This window comes from Furipterus horrens, unplaced genomic scaffold (genome assembly GCF_987537825.1).
Source record: "Furipterus horrens unplaced genomic scaffold, mFurHor1.1.pri manual_scaffold_3, whole genome shotgun sequence".
Taxonomy (NCBI): domain Eukaryota; kingdom Metazoa; phylum Chordata; class Mammalia; order Chiroptera; family Furipteridae; genus Furipterus; species Furipterus horrens.
The window spans coordinates 174993812-175016186 of record NW_028327173.1 but is presented as its reverse complement, the minus strand read 5'-3'; the positions used below and the strand labels follow the sequence as shown (position 1 = coordinate 175016186).

General features: G+C 38.2%; 1 protein-coding gene across 1 annotated transcript; it reads right to left on the bottom strand.

Annotated features, from left to right (window-relative positions):
• Nucleotides 1–4935: 4935 nt before the first annotated feature.
• CDKN3 (cyclin dependent kinase inhibitor 3) lies at nucleotides 4936–19658 on the bottom strand. The gene is made up of 8 exons (XM_090270900.1): nucleotides 19555–19658; nucleotides 17243–17325; nucleotides 15933–15988; nucleotides 15352–15396; nucleotides 12556–12778; nucleotides 9143–9174; nucleotides 7437–7540; nucleotides 4936–5160 (listed from the first exon to the last, which is right to left on the bottom strand). The coding sequence occupies exons 1-8, from the start codon at nucleotides 19561–19563 to the stop codon at nucleotides 5074–5076; spliced, it is 639 nt and encodes a 212-aa protein (XP_090127026.1). The 5' UTR covers nucleotides 19564–19658; the 3' UTR covers nucleotides 4936–5073.
• Nucleotides 19659–22375: the final 2717 nt, after the last annotated feature.

The window sequence follows — 22375 nt, the reverse complement described above, 5'->3', positions numbered from 1 at the left end:
CATGGCATAACATCGTCATTCTTTTTACCAGTATAAAAAAATTGTGGCACTAAAAATGTTTTAATTTTTTTTTTTCCTATTTGAAACAACAGGTTTTAGGGTAAAATGACTTAATTTTTGCTGCTGCTTGTAAGGTAGGTAAATTATGACTTTCATGTTTTCATAAGCACATTTGTGCTTTACTGGGATGAAGTTGTTAAGGCAATTGAAAATAGTATAAGTAGCTCAGAATTTTCTTAGAGAAAGGATCAAAGAATGAAAACCAATGTATAGAAATTGCACATAATGATCAAAGGAGTTTATGGATGTCTTTGTAGAAGTTTTACTCTATGAACCCCTGATATCTAAGAATTAGATGCTGTTTCACTCTCTCTTAGTGAAAAAAAAAAAAATGCATGGTCACATTTGGGAGAGTACCCGCTACTGTTTTGGGATTGGGTATGTTGAAGAAGAGGGTGTAGAACCAGGAGAGTGAGGAGGGTCAAACCATTTCATAATGAGAGCAGCTTTAAAGACCTCGTATTTTATAGTCTGGAGAACATCTTGGATCTGACTGTTGGACCGTTCATGCAGTCAGGTATTTAATAAGCACTTGCTAGGCACTGAAGATTCATGCCCTGAATGTGAGCAGTCACTCAGTTTCTGATCCACCTAATTATATCTGTACCCACTCCTGATATTTCTTTCGTGTTTACAAGTACTTTGGATCATGAGAGACCTACCAAGTCTTCTATCCATGAGCTAGGTTTCCTGGGGCTTTCATGATCATGTCAAAGTATTTTCACAACCTTTCTCAGTTTTAACAAACATCATTTTAATGTATTCCAGAATATTCTCCGGGATTAATGCAAGGTTTATTGTTTGCAATTTGTAGAAGCCACCTTCTCATGCTTTGAAAATTAGATATGTAGGCCCTGGCTGGGTAGTTCAGTTGGTTAGAGCATCATCCTGATAAGCCAAGGCTGTGGGTCTGATCCCCAGTTAGGGCACATATAAGAAGCAACCAATGAGTAAGTGGAACTACAACTCTCTCTCCCCCCTCATTTCTCCCCCACCTCCTCTCAAATCAATTAATAAAAATATTTAATAATAAAAATAATTAGTATGTAGTCTTTAGCTGATTCCTCAAAGATGATTGTTGACAATGAGGTTCACCTGTTGTGGTGGTAGGTTGTTAGTTCTTAGGCATGTAAGTGATGAGAACATTGAGTACTTGTAATATCTCATCTTTCCCTTTTCTAGTGTTTTATGCAATTAAATCCTTTAGGAGAGAAAGCAGAAGCAAAACATTTGTATTTGACAATGTCCCATTAACTTTTCCTTGCTCCCCCACCCCCATTAATCTGTTTTTGGATGGTCATAGCCTTACTTGTATTATTCTTGCAGGTCCAGCTGAGGCACAGGTAGCCTGGGTTGTAATCCTTTATAGTTTACATTAAACTGCTCCCTCTGCAGATAGCTGTTTATACTTTCTGTACTCTTGTTACAATTACTTTTGATATTATGTGCTTTATCTTTAAGAGGTTTCCAACTCTCAGAAACCATTAGTGTAACACTGTGGTTTATATTTATACTGACAGCTCTTTGTTTCTATGGGAACTATAGATTCTCCTGAGTTAGAAATTTTGTATAACAGATGTAGTCTATTTAGCAGCTATTCTGTTTTGTCATAATACTATATCATGGCAGTGTGTCCTGTTAGTACTGAAAAGGTTATAGGGGTAGAAACTTATTTGAATGCCGATATCTGAGTTTTATTAATGATGGTTGATGATTTTCATAGTGCTTAATGGATTTCACCTGCTATCCCAGGGTAGAGCAGAGTTGGCTCCCAGGCTATAGACAAAATGCTCATTTGTTTGAAATTTGAATTATTTCCCATGAGGAGAGTGACAGGAAATGACCAGACAGTCCACTTTTGACATGTATTAGGTATAACTAAAGCATTTGAGTAACATCCATGAATTGTCAGGCCTATTAGTCAGGTTCAGATAGCCTGATAATGGTCTTGCACAAAGCAGCAACAAAGTACATGGCACATTGCAGTGCGTTTCTCTTTTAAAGTCTGTTCAGTATTTTTCATCTTGGGGACCACTCATGCTAATAGCTCTCATAAGAGCTCTTCTGCTCCCCAAATCAACATTTATTTTTGAAAAAAATGTCAGGTATTTGTGTAAAAGGAAATAAAGATGTAGATATACTTTGAAACTAGCAAAATATTTTCTTTGGTACAACATGTCTCTTCCTCCTGTTACGTTTATGATCAGTGTTGATGGAATGTTATTACCATGGTGTGTCTTTTTATACCCTGCAGGGGGCTGGGCTTTGTCTTAGGTGTGGCTGTATCACAGCATTGTATTATATTGAGTCCATACAAGTAATGATCTGTATTTTAAAAGTACACATCTAAGTTTACTTTATCTGTGATTTAACACCCACAAATGTGCATCTCGATCAGTTGTACAGTATAATTGCAAATTAAAAATTCTGACAACAAAATTTAAAACAACATTCTTTTCAAAGGGGAAAGATAAAAATATTGATACCATGTCTAACATTGTTCATAAAATCACTCATATTCACCCTTTTGGGGAATTAATAATGATGTTAGTTTCAGATATTGTAACTTCATCTCCTTTGCTCAAACCAATAATTGATCTACAGTCATATAAGCAGTTAATGAGTCTCCCGTACTGATATTATAGCTTAGAGGGTGGTTCTGAACTAATACTCCAGGGTGATGCCAAGAGTGGTTCTATTTCAGGATATGTTGAAGAGCTTTCTTAGAACAATTTTGCTAAAGCTAAATGTTTAAAGGGAGTAAACAGCTCTGCTGCTTGTTCTGTTTGGTATTAACCATATAAGGTGATTAATCTGTGGTCAGAGTAAAGGCTTTATCCTATGTTGATTTTATTAATTAAAATTTTGGAAGTGAAGTTGTAATAAATATCTTGACATGGAAAAGAATAAGGTAATTTTATTGTGCAATGCTTTTAAAAACATTTGCATTTCTTTGGTTACCATGTTTATGTATTCTGAAGAAGAAAACTTTCTTAAATAACAGATTGATGACTAGGTAGACCTTCAAACTGCTAAGAGAAATGTAGAACGTAGTTTGGCATTTGTGCTCATGGTTTGTTCAAGTCTAAGTTAACCTTAATGTTGCTGTACTACTGTCCAAAGAAGATGCCCTTAAGTAGTCCTGCCTTCTTAAAGCTTGCTTGATTTGCTTTTGTATATTTAATAAAAAACATCTCAAATGCTTCCTTGTGTAGTTTATGGATAATGGTTAGTGTGTGTTAATTTCGGCAGCTAACTTTGCCTTGACCAGGACTCTATAAACTGTCCCTCTGCCTCTCCCGTTGTTTTGAGGGCTGTCCCACAGGTTAGGCAGAGAAGACACTTCCTAAGAATGTTGGCTTTACATACTATTAAATTTAATTGGATGATTATTTTTGAGTGGCGCCATCCCTTGGTTCTCTGTTACAGCATAATTGATATTTTTTCTTATCCTTGGTATTAAAGTAGTTTAGTCAAGCATTTTAAATGTGGAAGGCTTAACTAGCACTTGCAGTAGAAATTAAGAGATGCATGTACTTTGAAAATTCAATTGATTATAAAGGATATGATTAATCCATGCCAGTACTTTCCCTCCATTTTGTTAAGTGTTCATGACAAGCTATACGTTTATATTGGAAGAAAGCTATACAAGATTTGGTCATGTCAATATCAGTGACTTCCTAAAGTTTACTAGAATATTGTGATTTTAGATTGTAGTTGGTTGTGATATCAAAATCTTGAGGAAGGTCAGTTTATTACAGCCTCTACTTAAAAAAAAAAACTTTCTTGCTATAACTTGGCATTTACATATTATGTTAGATAAGAAATCCCTAAACATTCAGATACTGGTGGAATATGTGATTTTCCCATCTTCCTTAGTATTCTTATAAAATCAAGTTCTAGAAGCAGTGTATATATGAGTACTAAAATATTGATTGTATATTATGGTACATACTGGATCTTTGGTATAAGGTTCCCAGACATATTGTAATTGTTTTAAAGTATTCCCTGATGAAATGAAAGCAGTTCAGCAGCAAGAAGAATGAGACAGAATCAGTTTTTTGGGTATATGATTATTTAAAAACTAAGTTTTGGTGTGGTGAAACTTATTTTGTGTTGTGTGTAAGTGCCTATGACCCCTGGCTCACATTTGTGATTACCAGCAGCTAAGAGAGGGCCAGGCACCTATCTCGTACATTGAAACCACTGATGTTTGTGAGAACATCACAAAGGTGGCTTTGACTCATTATGATCTTTTTCTATAGTCCAAGTGACTGCTTTTGGTAGCTCAGTGTTGAATTTAAAGAGAAAAAAAATGTTCAGTAGCATTAGGTAGAGGTGCAAGAGTGAGAGAGTTGGAGATTGTTTATCTGTAGATAAGGACTTGATGCAATAAATGTGAGAAAAGGATTAAGTTCATTCCATGTAGTTTCTAGGGTGAAAAAAAATAGTTCTAAAAACAGAGCAGCTCTCTGAACCAAGAGTTCCTTGTCTCTGAAAATGTCCAAGCAAACACTGGCTAAACACCTGCTGGGGATGAGCCGGTACTGGGAGGGCGGTGATTAGATGGTTCAGAGGATCCCTCGCAATTGTACATGTCCATTAAGAAGGAAAAGTGGGACAGATGTTGGAGGAATAAAGGGTGAAAGTTACTTAAATAACTTTAGCTTGGGTACTTATACCACTTCTCACACTTAATACTATTATATGCCACCCAGTAGTTACAAATATTAAATGAGGTAAAAGTGTGGTAAATAATAATATGTAGTCAGATATTTTTCCATATGCTTTTTCAGCATGATCCCCATTTCATTTTTAAAAAGGAAAATTGTATAACAGTTTTTCTACCTCCTATAAGAGATGAAAGAGACTCAGTTAAATTTGTCAATAAAAGCTTTAGGAATATCTGCACATAGACATTTACATTCAAGTTGGTAACACTAGTTCAAATTATGTTAGAGAACTCAAGTATCAGACATGGTTACATATATGCTGTTTGAAAAAAAAATTGTTTTATCTAGATACAGATCTTGATAGTGAATCTCTTGATGACAGGTGTGCAGCTAGTTTTTCCCGGAACTCATGAAGATAATTATATTGCTGGAAAAAAGTAAGGATACATTGAGATACATTGTAGAAAACTAGTTACTAAAGTACAAAGCTGGTAGGAATTAGGAATCAAAAACATTCGCTAAGAAAGGTTCTACATTCTACATTCTTTTGGGGTCAGCAAGTGTTTTTTAATAAAGCTGCATAAAATGTGAAAAACTTTTGCTTTAAAAATCTAAAAATCAGAAGGTAGCTTGGAACAGGTGAATGTTTTATAAAAATCCTTTCTCCCTTCACTTGCAGGAGCAGATAAGATTAGAAATAGTACATGAAGCCATTCTTTTTGCTAGTGTATTTTTCCCTACTTGGGGTGGGCGGGTGTAAGTACAAGGAGAAGGCACTTCCTGTAGCAATTAACAGTGATATATTCAAGAAAATTATTTCTTAATATACAGGAGTCCCCTCCCCCCCTTTTTTTGCGATGACATAACGCACTTGAAATAATTTTCATAGTAGATAGTATTACACATCACTAATCTTAACAGTTAAATTTTTTAAAAAATTTAAATTTATTTAGAGTTTTAATAGCTTCCTAGAGGGTATTCTTACTCTGCTAATCGCATTTCATCTCATTACTGAGGAGTTGAGACTGCTTACTGCTAATGGGGAAAAGTCTGTCTGTGCCACAGACAGCTGAGGTGGTAAACTGACAGTCCATACTAATGTGGGCTTAATTCTCTCCAAGATTATAGATGTAAAAGATGCATAGAGGTATATACATATACACATTTGTTTGACTGTGTATTTTATTTTGTTTCGAAGAGAGACTTGAGAACATCTTGAATTTGAAGCACCATTTGATTTTAACATAATAAAGGAAGCTCTCTTCTCAGAAGCTGTGCAGTGAAGTGGATCCTGTGTGGACTGTTTGTGAACGACCTTATTTGAGCACTGAGAATCAGGCTGCCTGGTGGTTTTATCAGTTATAATAATTCACAGTCATTACACTTGGTTAGACTTGCACCCCGGGAAGATGGACTGTCTAGCTCAGGGAGCTGCCTAAAGGCCAGGATTCTTTAGTGCCTGCCCCCAATTTAGCTTTCCAGAGCTACAATAAAGCAAAAATCTACAGAATCTTTTCAGCAACATGATTAATATATAGTATCTTTGGGCAGTGCCACCAGTGTTTTTTGAAGGGCAAAGTCAGCCCTGACTGGTGTGGCTCAGTGGGTTGAGCGCTGTCCCGCAAACCAAAGGACTGTTCGATTCCTAGTCAGGGCACATGCCTGGGTTGCGGGCCAGGCAGGTCCCTGGGGGGACGGACGTGTGAGAGGCAACTGATTAATGTTTCTCTTGCATGTCGATGTTTCTTTCTCCCTTCCCCTCTCTAAATAAAATCTTTTGAAAAAAGAGAAAAGTGAATGTGGAAAACTGATTATCCACAGTGAAAGACAATTAGCATTGTTTTACATTTTTTGTATGATAGCCATTCATCTGAAGTGTTTTGGTGATATAATAGGATCTTCATTAGATCTTGTGGACAAAAGTCTACCCAAAAAACTACCAAGTTTATAGTAACCATTTCATTTTTCCAAGTGAGAGGATGTATCCCAGAACTGACTGGGCAAAACCTGAACAGTTGTAGATCCTGGAAGAGTAAACTGGGAAGGTCAACTTCTTCATTATTTTGTTTGCAATACTATGAACTTTTAAGACATCTAGGTCATATACAAATGCAAATTAAAAAAATATATAAATGGGTGATACATGAATAATAGAATGCTTTGGATTTTCATTGCCCTTTTGTGTTTAGGACCAGTTTAGGGTGGCTAAGATGTGCATCAGTGGTACATGGATTACTTTGAGCTAAAGGCAACCAAGACCCAGTGGGCTCAACAGAAACTTCTGCCACCCACCCCTCCACCCCAACTATCTAGAGGGATCTGAATTAGGGGCCCTGTCCGTAGTAAGATTATCAGGGATAATCCATCTATCTTGCAGGGCAAACCACTGATGACTGAACACGTGCTCTCTGCAGTGACCTAAAGCCCCAGAGTGCCTTATTTCATCCCCAGCTCAGAATATAGATGTCATTTTCCATTTGTCTCAAAATCTCTTGTGCATATGGGGTCCTCTGACTATGTATGTGTGGCTCCCATGTGCATGAAATTAAATTGGAGTTTCTCTTGTCAGTCTGTCTCACGTCATTTTGATTATTCAACCAAAAAGAAATAGAGGAGGGAAGGGGAAATCTGTTCCCCACAATGATGAATTACACTCTATTTGTAACAGTGTCACACCTGCACAAAAACAGCCAACCTCCTTACCTTTATGGTCTGTATTGCTCCAGATCCTCTCAGGTCTCTCAGGCTGTCTATGGCTTGCTGTGGTGACAGTGTGTCAGACAGATAGAGCAGGAGGCAAGCGGCTACTAACAGAACACGATGGAAAATAGTATATTATTAAATAACAAGAGGGTAGAGTAGTTTATATTTAAGTAGACATATTGGCACAGAAGACAAAGTCTGGTATAGTTATTTGAAATAAAAGACTGAGGCCTTAGTATATGCTTTTGACAGTTATGATTTTAAATGACTGGCTGACTTCAAGTTTAACACTGGCTTCATTCTCTTGTTATACAACTTTACTGAGTTACAATTCATATACCATATAAGTATGCAACTTAAAGTATACAAGTCAGTGGATGGCAGTGGATTTCCAGATATGTGCAGCCACCACCAAAGTCAGCTGTAGGACATTTTCATCACCTCCAAAAAGAAACCCTGAACCCTGCTGTTATCATCCCCCTACAACCCCATCACCCCTGCCCTAAGCAACCAATAATCTACTTTCTATCTCCATAGATTTGCCAATTTCTGTTTTATATAAACAGAATCACATATGGTCCTTTGTGACTGGCTTCTTTCACTTAGCGTAATGTGTTCAAGATTCATACACATTGTGACATGTGTCAGTACTTCATTCCTTTTTATGGGTGAGTAGATCATTACATGGATATACATTTTATCTGTTTTTCAATTGCTGGACATTTAGGTGGTTTCCATGTTTTGGCTATTGTGAATCATGCTGCTATACACTTCATGTGTAAGTTTTTGTGTGGACAAATGCTTTTATTTCTCTTGGGTCCCACCTACCAGTGGGACTGCTGGGTCATATGGTAACACTGTTCAACTGTTTGAGGAACTGCCAGACTTTTCCAAAGCAGCTGTACCATTTTACATTCCCAACAGCAGTTTCTCCACATATTAGCAAATGCTTATCTGTTTTTTTGATAATAGCCATCCTAATGGGTGTTACCTGGTATCTCATTGTGGCTTTGTTTTGCATTTTCCTGATGCTGAACATATTTTCATGTGCTAATGGGTCATTTGTATATTTTGTTGGGAGAAATATGTACTCAGATCTTTCTTTTTTAAAAAAATTGAATTGTCTTATTGTAAGAGTTCTTTATATATTCTAGGTGAGTCTCTTATTAGACATATGGTTTGTGCATATTTTCTCCATTCTGTGATTTGTCTTCTGATTTTGATAGTGTTCTTTGAAACACAAAAATTTCTAATTTCCATACTGTCCAAGACTAAAAGGAACACCTGTCACTCCAGTGTGGCATTTCATTAACTGTTGTTTTCCCTAACACATTTAGAAAAACGTTTAAAGTTAACATACGGTAATTAACTTTGGTTTTCATACTTATGTCACCAGTGGAGATTATTTAGAAGTTATTGTCAGTATAACACCTGCTTAAGGATAATAAAACAAAACACAAGAATGCAGGTACTAAGACTTGTAGTTATGTTTTGAAGAATCCCCCAAACAATGCTAAAGCACTTCCCACTCCCACCTCAGCTTCCTAGGGAACACCAGATTTAGGGCCTTAAAGAAACCAGTGGGTCTCAGCAGACTTACACTGTGTTTTGTTTCATTTTCATACAGCGAGCATGTGGCTCAGAAATAGGAGTTTGTGTACTTCGAAGTTAAAAAAACAACTGAATAATGAAAATTTATTTCTTACCAAGACAAGATCTTCCAATTCCTCCATAACAGCTGAAAGGGAAGTACAGTTTTGGAATTTGTAATTTTCATTCCATCCCAACAATTACAACTAATGACTTATTTTCTGCCATCTATTTCTTAACTCTTAATACCTAGCATAGTGCTTTGCACACCAAGATTAAGGAGTATTTTTGATGTAATGAAGAGCAAAGTGCTTATTTGTTAGATATTCTGAACACCTCTAGGGTCAAGGTAGACCAGGCCTATTTAGTTACCTGTTTAAACTCTAGGATCTACATCTGAGAAGTGGAACTTAGTAACAAGTACTAAATAGATAGAAATCAGACTATTTTACCAGCTGCCACTTGGATTATCTTCCTGTCTGAAAAAAAAACCTTAGTGGTTATGAGACAAGTGCTGTCCATATAATAACTCTTCATTTATCTAAAAAGAGTACAGAGGTAGCGTATCATGGAGGTTTAGAGGATGGGCTCTAGAGACCCACCGCCTGTGTTGAATCCTAGATCTGTCATTTATAAGATGCATGAATCTAAGCAAGCTTTTCAGTTTCTCTGGGCCTCAGCCTTTTTCACCTACGAAATGGTGACGGCAACAGTGAGGACTGAATAAGCTAACATCTATAAAGGGCTTAGAACAGAGCTTGGCACAGAGGAAGAAGTAAATAATGTTAACACTGTGAAGCTACTAGCAATTCTGCATAACTGAACTTTCCAGAAAAATGAAGATTAACCTTGAAAGCAACAAAACCATTTCAATCATTTTCAATGTACTACACACTTCCTAACTTTCTAACTGGGTGCTGGCGGCTTATCCTAAACATCAGTTACTACACTGTATTGTAGATGAAGCTGTGGATACATCCTGTGATAAGATGTGAGACTGAGGACCAAACCTCTAGAGAATTCATGAACTTCCTTTCTACTGAGTGTCCCAGATGTAGGCCTGTTTCAGAGATGAGGATCTTCCCTAGAAAGGTAGAGAACACTGCTGTGGTTCTCTGAAAGATTAGTACCACTTTGCACCTCTTGCTACCCTTATCTTTCCTTCTCTGTCTGATTGATTCCTACTCATCCTTCAAGACTCAGCTCAGATTTCATTCCTGAAATACCTGTGCCCGACAGAAACCGCTGCTGTTCGTGTGCTGCCACATACACACCTCGTGCGCTTTATTGCACTTCCATGGTAGCTGTTAGCTGTGGGTTCCTTGAGGGTGGGGGCTGTGCGTCACAGTATGGGTTTTGTATTCAGTTTGGGACACAGGTGTTATGAGTTGAATTGTGTCCCAAAAAGATATGTTGAAGGCCTAATCCCTAGTACTGTGAATGTGAGCTTATGTGGAAATAGGGTCTTTGCAGATGTAATCAAGGTAAGATGAGGTAATTAGGGTGGGCCCTAATCTAATCTTATGAGAGGAAATACACATAGGAAGACACAAACACAGGGACAATCGTGATGACAGGCAGAGATGGGAGTGACGCAGCTGCAAGCCAAGGAGCACCAAGGATTGCCGGCCACCACTGGAAGCCAGGGAGAGGCAAGGAAGGAGTCTAGTCTCAGAGGGAGGTCGGCCGTTGGTTTTGACATGGGGCTTCTAGCCTCCAGGATAGAGAGAATAGATTTCTGTTGTTTCAAGCTATCTAGTCTGTGGTACTTGGTTACAAAAGTCTAGAAGCTGGTATGGTAGGCAAGCAGCGTTCACTGACTTTATAAAAGAACGCAAATGTCCAGGGACAGCCAGGGAGACTGCACCGGGAGACAGCACCAGCATACAAGACAGAAACTTTACCAGACCCTGTTTCTGAGGGATAGACTAGAGCTATCTAGCAATGTGGACACTCAAAGGTGCAGAATGGATAAAAAATTGTCTTTGTTGTAATTACGGCACCTTTGAAAGGTCTAGGACAAAGAAATATTCCAGTCATCAGATGCTTTAATTTATGGGGGCCTGAAGCATTTAACATATGCAAGGCTGCCCATCCATCTTTGTATCCTGTCTGTATTCAGTTCCAACATCAGAGCATTTGATTTGCTAGAACCTGCTAGAGTGGAATTTGTTAAGCTTCACTAATTGAGCTAGTCTGATTTCTGGAAACTTCAGTAGAAGCCTCTTTCATATCTACTTGGGGAAAAAAAAAATCGCAGAATTGGTTTGAAAAATGGGTCCCAAAATTGGAAAATATTTTTCCCTAGCTACATCTAATTTTCTGATGCTAATTCATTTAGACTTAGAAAATTTAGCATAGACAATTACTCTAAAATTTTACTTTTATAATTAGTAAAGCAGTTAGTAATTGCTTGCAGTAGAGAGATTATGCTTTTCTGTAGAGACAGTTTACAAATACAGACTGTAGGATGGCTTCTGCTTCTAGTTCTTCCTCCCCTACTCTGCAGGCTATAGTTCTCTGTATGTGAGAGCTGAGTTTGGCCACAAACAGGTGTGTTTCCTCAATGACCCTGCACTAGTTCCGTTTGCCTTCAGAACAGGAGCTGATGGCATGTGGCCGCTGCCCTCGCTCTTGCCCTAGCGGGCCTACGACTAGGTGCTTATTCAGTAGAGTCTGCACTTTCTAGCTCAACGCAATTAATTCAGGGACTTCAGGGCTTCTGAGGTATCAAAGTATTTAATATTCTATTTTGTTCCAGAAAGAATTAAGCACCTATTAGGATACAAAAAGTGTAATTAGCACAGAGAAGGATGAGGGCTGGCCCTCCCTGCACTGCGTCTCCGGCAGAGTGTCTGCTGTTCTTGGCCACTGCACCGCTCCTCATCTTTGCACCGCTGCTGTCTATTGCCATTGTCACTCTCTTCTTCCTTTTCCAGGCTACTTTTTTCTTCTCGTTTTTTTCCCTTAACCTAATTTATTGTCTAAACTTTCATATCAGCAGCTTGTGTATAGCCATAGGCAAACAATGAGAGTCCCTCTTTCATTCTGGTAGCAAATTCGTATCATCAAATATAATTTCCAAGTCATATTTTTAAGATTGCTCATTGCTTAGAGATGATTTCTTTGCTGCCAATTTTTAAAAAATTGACCTTTCTGTTGGAAGCAGCTGAAAGGCTGACCAGTAAGTAAGGTTAACATGAGAATAATGTGCCACCTTTTTTTTTTGGAAAGGAGGGTACCAAAATTATAACTAAAGGTCTAAGACAAAAGGAAAGGAAAAAAACCTGTAACCCTATTCTAAAAATTTCCAAATCTACTCTTTTACTACCTTTACTCTTCAGAAGTAGTAACAGCAAATGTCTGAGTGCTTTCTCTGTACCAGGTATTGTGTTGGTGCTTTTCGTGCATTCTTTTTAATCCTTGCAGAAAACAAAAGGTAGGGAATAACTGAATAAGGATGCAATAATTCAAGAAATCACTCTGACTGGGACATTTCTCATGTAATGTATGGAGCAAAAGGACTTACTGTATTAAGGTTTTCCGGTTATTTTTAAGGCAGATTGCAAGCGCCTCCATGATTTCGCAGCAGCTGGCTATGTCAGGGGTCCCTCCGTCTGGGATTGGATGGTGATGAGCAGTAATCCCATACTGCTGGTAGAGGTTCAGGAGGTTTGGGACTCTGTATTTTGACAGTTCCCCTCTGGTGCAGAAAACAAATATGTCCTGTATACCATAGCTCTTTAGGTCTTCTGCCAATAGACCAAGATACACAAACACATACCAAACATTACAAATTCAAATAGTCAAGAGGGAGAATATGGAGTTACATTTCTTAAGCCAAACTAAACAAATAACAAATGACCATCTATATATTTGAAGGGCTTACTGATAATCTACAACAGTATTGCTCTGTCTTCAAACCAGGGTAAAAATCAAGTCACTAGGCACAAAATAGGGTTTAGAAACATCTGAAGTGAAAGGTGATTAAAGTTAAACCTGACTTTATAATTCAAAATACTTTTTACTGAATTTTAAGATGAGTCTATTATATTTTTGTTCTTGAAAACATTTTCTACAATAAATTTTTTTTTTTTTTTTTTGCAATAACACCTACTATTTCAACATAAATTCTTGAGAAGGGATGTTAGCACTTTTTATTTTCTTCTCGCAAAACCAGCAATTTTTGCTACTTTCATGTTTTACCATAAGCATTATATATAAAATCTCCAGCATGGCCACAGTGCCAAAGCTCTTGTATTCTCCCTTCTATTCATACTGTACCACACCATCATGTATTTAATTTATGGACTAGGTCTCCAGGAAATAAAGCATTAAGTATATTAGAATTATGCAACTTAGTTACTTTCAATATACTGAAGATGAACCAAGCAATAGTATCATAGGCCATTCTATTTACCAGAACTTCCTTCCTTTCTTTTTAGATTTTATTTTTTAGAGAGAGGGGAAGGGAGGGAGAAAAAGAGGGAGAGAATTGATCAGTTGCCTCCTGCACACACCCAACTGGGGACCTGGTTCACAACCTAGGCATGTGCCCTGACCTGGAATCAAACCAGCCACCTTTTGGTTCGCAGGCCAGTGCTCAGCCCACTGAACACCACCAGCCAGGGCTACACCAGAACTTTATTATGGCCATATTCATTATAGAGGATTTGGTTCATAATGAATAACTAATTCTGGCTGGTCTGAGCTTCCTCTTCCTCCCTGCCTCCTAAAGCCAAGGGCATTCACCTATTTAAGTATTGTACAAAGTGCCTTTGATCATGAACCTCTAGATTTGCACTTGAAATGTGGCTAGTCTAAATCGAGAGGTTTTCTAAGTGTAAAATACATTCTAATTTCAAAGATTAAATACAAAAAACTTCTCATCAATAGCTTGTTTATAAAACTCATTGAAATTATACTATTTAGGCTATATTAGCTTAAATAACATATATTATTAAATTAATTTCTCCTGTTTTTACTTTTTTAATGTGACGACTAGAATATGTGAAGTTACATATACGGCTTCTATTTGTGGCTCCTGTTGTATTTGTACTGGACAGTGATGCTCTAGAAAATACTGTTATTGTACTTCTAAAAGGATTTAACCTGTTATTAATAACCATTTTTAAGAGTAAGTAATTTTCTACTTGCCTCTTGTGTACACTGGAAAATTACAATTATACAGTCATTTTTCAAACCTCTCTGGAAAGGACTTTGAGAAGAAACCACAGGAACTGCTTCAAGGAGATTCTAGGTCCCGTCCCCCCACCCCCTGCCCCAATCAGACATTGTCATCTGGTTTACACATTGAATTCCACTGGAAAACAAAAGGTTTGGTAAAATATTGGAAACCCCTTTTGTAGAAGATACTAAATACACAGGCCTTTCCAAAATGTGCAAGATTGGTTCTTAAACCAGTGATTTACATTAAATGTTCTTCTAATGGAAATTTCCTACTATGGTGGGTGTCTCTAAATCACAAAATTGTTACAAATACTGCAAGCGTCAACTAATCTATTAGCCTCTTTAAGTCTTTTTTGGTAGGTAAGGAATAAATTAGAGAAAGGACATTGGCAAATTCATATTCAAAGCAACCAGGAAAAATATTTTAAGATATAAAAAAAATCTGTACTGGTCAGAATCAAGCAATATTGCACTTTTATTCTGATATAACAACATTGGTAGGACTAGTAGCCTTGACAATTCCAGGCCAACTAAAATAAAATATTTTGAAAATCTGAGTTTTTTTAGCATCATGCAAGATGTAAATTTCGAATTGGGATAGATTATCAGGATATTTGTGGAGTTTATTAGACTCGAGGATATAGTGGTATATGAACATCCTTGGGCATGTGAAGATTAGACCTCACTCTTTCTTTCCCACTTCTCTAAGTTTTCTATCTGGGATAGACAATTCCACTATGACCTCTGGGTTCCCAGCTTAGGCTTAATTTCTACTACCACAATTAATTCTGTAAAGAACATCATGTTCAAAGATCTGGGCAGTGCAATGTCAGTTTTCTGTTTACACACCTTCCTCCAGCTGACACATTCTAAACCCAAATGCAGTTTCTATGTATAAAATAAATATACCATTCAGGGAAAAGAAATGCCATGTTTATTTTTGTGAATGACGAGTTCTCTGTGCCATTCACAAATATCTTTTTACATATTAGAATAAATCTGTGGTTTGAAATTGTATGAAATATCAATCATTTGGTATACTGAAAAGAGACTACAGTTTGTTCTTTTTGACAAATAGATTTTCAGTGTTATTTTCACAAAAACTATTAGTATGATTGTTTCATGTTACACCTACCTGTATCTTTTTGGATATTTCTTCTAATATCTTTAAATTTACAACCTATAAGTAGTAATAAGACAAGTGAGAAAGTCAGTTTTTGGTCATATAATAACAAGTATATCTTAATACAATATAGCGACTTTAGAAAGCATTCTACATGATGATTTATATGTTTCAATCCCATTTTGAATGTAAATTTCAATTTATGTATTATATTCTTAGGAATATAATCCAGGGATTTATAGATCCCAGCTGAAGAAACTCCTAATACAAGGATTATTTATTCCATGTCCATTCTGTAACAAGTATCTGGCTACAGTCCTCAGTCTCACATTGTACTCAGTGTTTAAATTATATTTAGATAGGTAAATGAGAAATACAGAACTCTAAGTGTGGATCTGGAAGGGCTGAAGAGTAGATCTATGTTCCTTTATCGATGGCCCACCATAAGGGCTCCCAAAAGTGAGTTCCCCATGCTGAGGGCCTATGAAATTCTATTATTAATCAATACAGAGAATAATGTGTTAGCTGCCCAAACAAACAAACAACAAAACCTTTAAAAATGTCAATAAGAAGCCAACTGTAATGTTACCCACCTGGAAGGGCACTTAAACCAAGAAACTGAGACCAATTCACTGGTGACAGGGGTAGCCTGAAAAGAATAAAACTCTGTCAAGTTTAGTTCAGTTTTCAAAAAGTTGTAAATGGAAATTCAATCCAACAAACATGTGTGCTTGCCACTGAACAACAGTGTTTTAAAAGTTCATAGTAGTCACAAAACAAAAATTCATAGTTAAATGTCAATGTGTCAGCATAGAATGCCTAGTTTGTATAAAGTGTACTTAAGTCACTTGAGATATTTTGGCTTAGTAACCTTAGGAAATAAGCTGGAAAATCACCATCTGACTATTTCATCTCCAGCATTCATTCTACATTACTATTTTAAGATTTTTTTTTTTTTGTAGAACCTCCTTAAACAGATCAAATTTCAAATGATAAAAAATTACAGGTACCCATTCTTCGTTGCAACGTATTTTGGTTAAAATGAAATAATTTTTAGAAACCATATTCTCAGTTTGCAGTACTTGGGGACAAGGGGAGCAGAGGCTTACCTTATTTGCAAGACGGAAGATATGTTTAGAGGAGAACATGGGGAAACATATAAATACCACCTGACTTTGAAAATTAGATGAATTTTTTAGTTTAAAAGGGGGGTTAGAAGGGGCAATGAAAGATAATTGCTATTTGATGGCAGAATAAAAAACTTTAGGGACAACACTTACACTCTTTTTCTCTTCCTACAATAGGGAACAACTTTCTTAAAGAAGGAGATTATTACATTTACAAGCAAGCAAGAAAGTATTTGATTGCTGATTGTAGAGAATCTGGTATAACCAAAAGTCATTGCCAAGATTTGGAAGTAGATTTTATATAGAAACATTTATATTTATTTTATCTATGATAATGTGTTTTTTTTTATCTTAAGTGGTCTGCTGATAGATGCATTACTGTGGAAAGTAGTTCTAAGATCTGACTAAATGATAAACGATTAAACATCTCACCCTGTTTGGTAAGCGTACCTACCTTTTGTAATAAAAGAATAAGTAGGTTTTGGTACTAAATGGGAGATAATTCCATTCCAATCTTAACTCCTTACTTACTAGTTTCTACTGTGGTTTTCTCAGTGTAGAAAGGACCCCCCCCGCCAACCTCCACCTGCAAAAAAGCCTGATTGTATCATAGATAGTAAATAAATCATGGAGTTAGATAGTCCTGTAAAGATTAGAATTATATAATCAGTGGAAGAGAATCATTAAATATTTTCAATATGTTCTTCATGCTACAAAGATTATGATGTGCACAGCAAGTATTTTTAGCTCATCATTGATCAGAAATGTTAACATACCATGATATCTGAATTGGAGTCTGTTCATCTTCAATAGGCTCTTCATCTGATGAGTCAAACTCACTTGTTTGCAATGAACTAGGCTTCAAAAGAAATCAGTTATATTAAATAAAGAAATCAGTTATATTAAATAACTAAAGAAAAATATTTACATAATAGTCTTAGTATAGCTAGTCTTTGCTTAAACACACATTGAATGTATATTTGCAATTTATTCAATCTGAAATATCAGAGATAGCCATATATATAATAAATTATTGCTATTTACCACCCTATTAATAATTAAGCACTTTGTAGTAGGGAGTTGGAAACCTGGCTTCTGGTGTTGGCTCTGCCACTTACTGTATCAGGAATGTCAGTTTATTCTGGATCTGTTTTTCACAACTATAAAGTGACACGTATTCATTCTCTCACAAACATTTCTTGGGCACCTTCTTTAGCCAAGTTCTGGAGAGCAAAGATCCATAAAATAAACAGGCTACCTTCAGAATAGTTGGAGCCCCAGATGTGTGTGTAGACAGATTACAGAAGAAAATTTTAAGTGCTAAAATGGAAATATAATCTATGCACTTTAGAGCAGAAAAGGAGTGAATGACTACTTAGGGAGCTGGAGAAAGCTTCACAGAGGTGATGCATTAGCTGGGTTTTGAGGGATGAGCAGGTTTTAGGTAGATAGGGAAGAAGTTAAGGCTATTATGGCAAAAGGAGAAAGGGCTTGTATATTTTGAAACTGGTATCAGAGCAGAGGAGATGAAGCTGGAGATGTAGTTTTACCTACCCTATTTATCAAAAAATAACCCCCATACAGCCCAGTGGTTTGGATTGGGGTAGGGATACAGGTGAAATGATTGGCCCCCGACTGTGCGAATCACTGGACTAGAGATTGAGGTAGACTCTGTGCTGATCTGAGGAGTTGAACTCAATCCTGTAGGCATCATTTCTACATGGAACTGTTGGAGTTTTACAGAACCAATAAAAAATACACCTTCTCCTTAGTTGGAAACAACTGAGAGATGACAAGGAAAGGCAAATGGAGATCATTATGTTAATTTTATTAATGTGTCATATGCTTTAAAGCAATGATCTGGTGGGCTTGTCAATTCTTCACTCCAGAACTGGATTTTCCAGTCATAGGCAGCGAAGGACAACCCAGGGCTCTTGGGTAGCAGAAAGCACTTCGGAATGTACTCTCTGCAGAGAGAAGGGAAAAAGGGTTGAGCTACCTGTGTCCAGCTCCTCCCAAACTTGAGAATCAGATCACTCAATTTTCACCTTCTGGGGACAAATGGGGAAAGGCCAAGACTGAAAGGCAGCTGATGTCCCTCCGCATTCTAACATGAGGATTAGTAAGTGTAACCACCTAATGACCTTTCTAGCTCTGAAGCTATATTGTATAATGGACTTTTTTTGTTATTTCAAGATCACATTACAGAGGCAAATTAGGCTATGGATTTGAGTTGCTTTGCATCCATCTGTATTATGATTATCAACTCAAGTCAAAGGAACGCCCTTCAATAAGCTGTCAACCTTGGTGGTAGCTGATGTGGGTCAGGTGGGACTTCAGCTTCTTGCATATGTTTTGTTCTTTTTTTTAAAAGCAGTTTTTCATTTATGTGGCCCACTCACTCAGGCGCTCTCAGCCAAGTTTACAAATCCTAACACAGTTGGAAGTTTCCGCTCCCCAAGACCCAGATTCTGAATCTCAGGGAAAGGCACGCTGGGCCAGGTGGCCCCGGAGGATGGGGACAGTGGTGACAACACCCAGAAGCGAAGGCTGGCAATCGTTCATGAAAATTTCGTGGGAAAATTTCCTCATCCACGATGAGGACTGCTTTCCGGGGGGCACAGGGCAGGCCGGTACATCCTTTGGGGCTGGGGTATCCGGCAGACTGATAGATACACTTAAACGCTTAAGCTCTCTAAGCCTCAGTTTCCTCGGTACAACGGGGCTCTGCTCTCTCTGGCAGGACTGTCGCGAGGCTTAGGAGACCCAGCAAGCGACAGCACACAGCCCACAACAGGCGCACAGCAAATGTTCATCTACTCCTCGTCCGCCATCGAGCCTGTTCTTTCGCAGCCATCACTCTCGCGGGTCCCGGGAAGGGCCATCTCCCTTACTCATGACGGTTACTGCGCGAGTCATTCCGCGACCCGACCCGGGCTGTCTCCGGCCCAAGAACTGGAGAGCAGAATAAAGCTGAGATACAGAGTAAACTGACATTGATTATACAGGAAGTGGAAGAGCCAACACTAGAAGCCAGGACCGTTCCCGTCCCTGTCTCTTCGCTGCTCCAAGCCTCTGCCCGACTCACCGGCTTCATCGCTGGCCGCCCCACGTCGTGACCGGCCGCCTTCTCCCTCCGCTTGCACCAGCGTCTCTGCAGCCCCGCGCCCAGCCCGGCCCTCCGCTCAGCTCATTGGTATATCCTTTTGTGAGGTGGGGCGCAGCGTCTTCTAGGAACCAATCACAATCTCGTCCTTCCTGTGACTCCGCCCCCGAGTGCCCCGGCTCGGCCTTTAACCGCTCATTGGTTCCTAGGTGACCTTTGAAAGACGCGCGGGAGGAGGGTTCTGTGGAACTTGGATTGGCTGGGAGGGCGCCCTCCTCCCGCCAGTTGGGAGGATGGAGGGGGCGGGGAGCGGGCGCTGGGAAAGCGTTTAAAGGCAGCCCCGGCGTTTTGGCGACGCTGGGAAACCGAGCTTCCTCATGGCAAGATTTGAAAGTGCTATCAGGGTAGAGAATTGTGTTTTCTTAAAAAAAGAAAAGAAAAAAAAGTTGTTTGAAGGACATGGGAAGGGGGCGCACTGCCTTGGCGCATCTTGTGAAAACACACCATATCCCGTAGACTTTATCATTATGGTCATATCTAGTCATACAAATACCATGGAGATGGCCAAAAAGCTAGAATATAAAGATACCTTGGATGTTTGATATTTTATGTTCTTTCCTATTTTAGGATCTAAACAGGTTAGGATGTAGATCAACCTTGCTGTTCACTAAATATGAATGAAATACTGTAATATCCTATGAAGGAAATATAAAAAGTCTTCAGATGGTTCCAAGCACCAGTGTTTATTACATAATCAGCTATAGTCTTTCAAAAATGTGTGTGATTATTCTCTCCCCCATTCTCCATTGCCCATTTTGCTTGCCATGTGGAATAAAGTCACCTGGAGCAATATTGCCTGCAGATCTGACAAAAGTATGCAGAAGTTTCAGCTCCCTGGCTCCCATTGCGAAAACCAGTGGGTATAGAGCTATTAGGAAGAATTCCTTAGTAAAGAATATAGCACAGTTTGACTTAGAAACTGCATTAGTCAGCGTTCTCCAGAGAAACAGAACCCATAGGGTATATACATAAAGAGGTTTATTTTAAGGAAGTGGCCTCCACAATTGTGGAGGCTTAGTGGGTCCAAAATCCTGTGTGGGAGGCTGGTGGGGGGCGAGCCGGGGGTGGAGACTTAGGAAACAGTATCGGTTGGAGTTCAAAGGCAGTCAGTCTGTTGTAGAACCAGGACTAGTTGATGTTGCATATGAAGTCGGAAGGCTGTTTGATGCTAAATGCCCTCTTGCCTTCTCGTTCTATTCAAGCCTTTAACTGATTGGATGAGGCCGACCCACATTATGTAGGGGAGTCAGCTTTATTCAAAGTCCATCAAGTTAAATATTAATCCCATCCAAAAACACCTCACAGAAACATCCAGAGTAATGTTTGGCAAAATATCTGCCCAACAAAAGAAGTGTTAACACATGTTTGTAGACAGAGGAGTGTTTTGTGAGATACTCAAAGAGAAATCAAACATGATAACCATCAGTAGTTGTACTTGGGTGTATATTTAAAAATATTTTAATATTAATACTAATGGGATTAACATGTGTTAGCTAGAGAACAAGAGAACACTGGAAGCTTAGTGTTAAATGCAGCTTGGAGAGACACAAGTTTAAGAATTTCTCTTGTAATGACCATCGATTACAAGGATATGACATTTGAAGTAGACATGTGTTATTTTCCCATTGTTTATCTCTTTGGCAAATTGCCGCTTTCCAATTTCATGTGAACTTGTTGGACATGTGACTGGGACTGACCCATTCATGTACCCTATTCCTCTGGTCATAGTTATTAGTCCAGGGAATACACGTGACCCAAACTGGATCATCCTTCCTGGTCTTGGGTGCTTTGGGTGCTCTCTCTCTCTCTCTTTTTTATTTTAATTTTTATTATTACCTGTTTTTAAATTTTAATTTGAAATCATTTCAAATTTACAGAATCATTGTAGGAATAGTACGAAGAACTCCCATTATCCTTCACACATATCTATCAGGTGTCACTTATCCTTTATTGTCCTTTCTCTTAGATAATAGAAGTTGCTTTTATTTTCTTTACCTTCCTAAGGTTTCTGCTTTACCTGTGTTCTAATTGGTCCTGGATAATAAGAATAGATTATAAAATTTATTTAAAATATTACTCAAAAATTTAAAATGCCATTGCATTTTATAATTTGAATAGATTGTATCTTCTATAATAATTTTACTCATCCCACATACTCTTCTGCAGTGTGCCTTTGTCATGCTTTTTCATGAGGTAGAGTGTAATACTCCTCCTCTTGAATATGGACTGGCCTTAGGGGCTAGGTTGATGAGTAGAATGTAGCAGAAGTGACAAATGATAAGCTTGATAAAATTTCATACCCATGTAATCAGAACCCAGATCAAGAAATAGAACATTATCAGCTCCTAGAAGGCTTTATGTCCCGCCCACTATTCCCAGTAAGGTTACCATGTTTTGACTTCTGACACTATTGGTTAATTTTGCTTGCTTAGGAATTATAACTTTGTGTGTGGCTTCTTTTTTATTTTTAAGTTAATTAATTAAATAATTTTTTTGGGGGGGCCACTACTTTGTAACAATTTCACCCCTCTGAGATTTAAGACCCCTTATATAATCTTATAAAGGACAATGGGCAAAGGTCTCATGCTCCTCTAGCTGCTTCAAGCTGGACATGGTCATCGTCCTACCTACCCTTGGGTCCAGAAATCCCTCATAAGAGTCAGGGTGTGGAGCGGAGGGTGGTCTTCCCACATGGGAAAGGGTCTTGCAGACTCCAGGTCAGTTGGCTGTCCCTGGACAACAG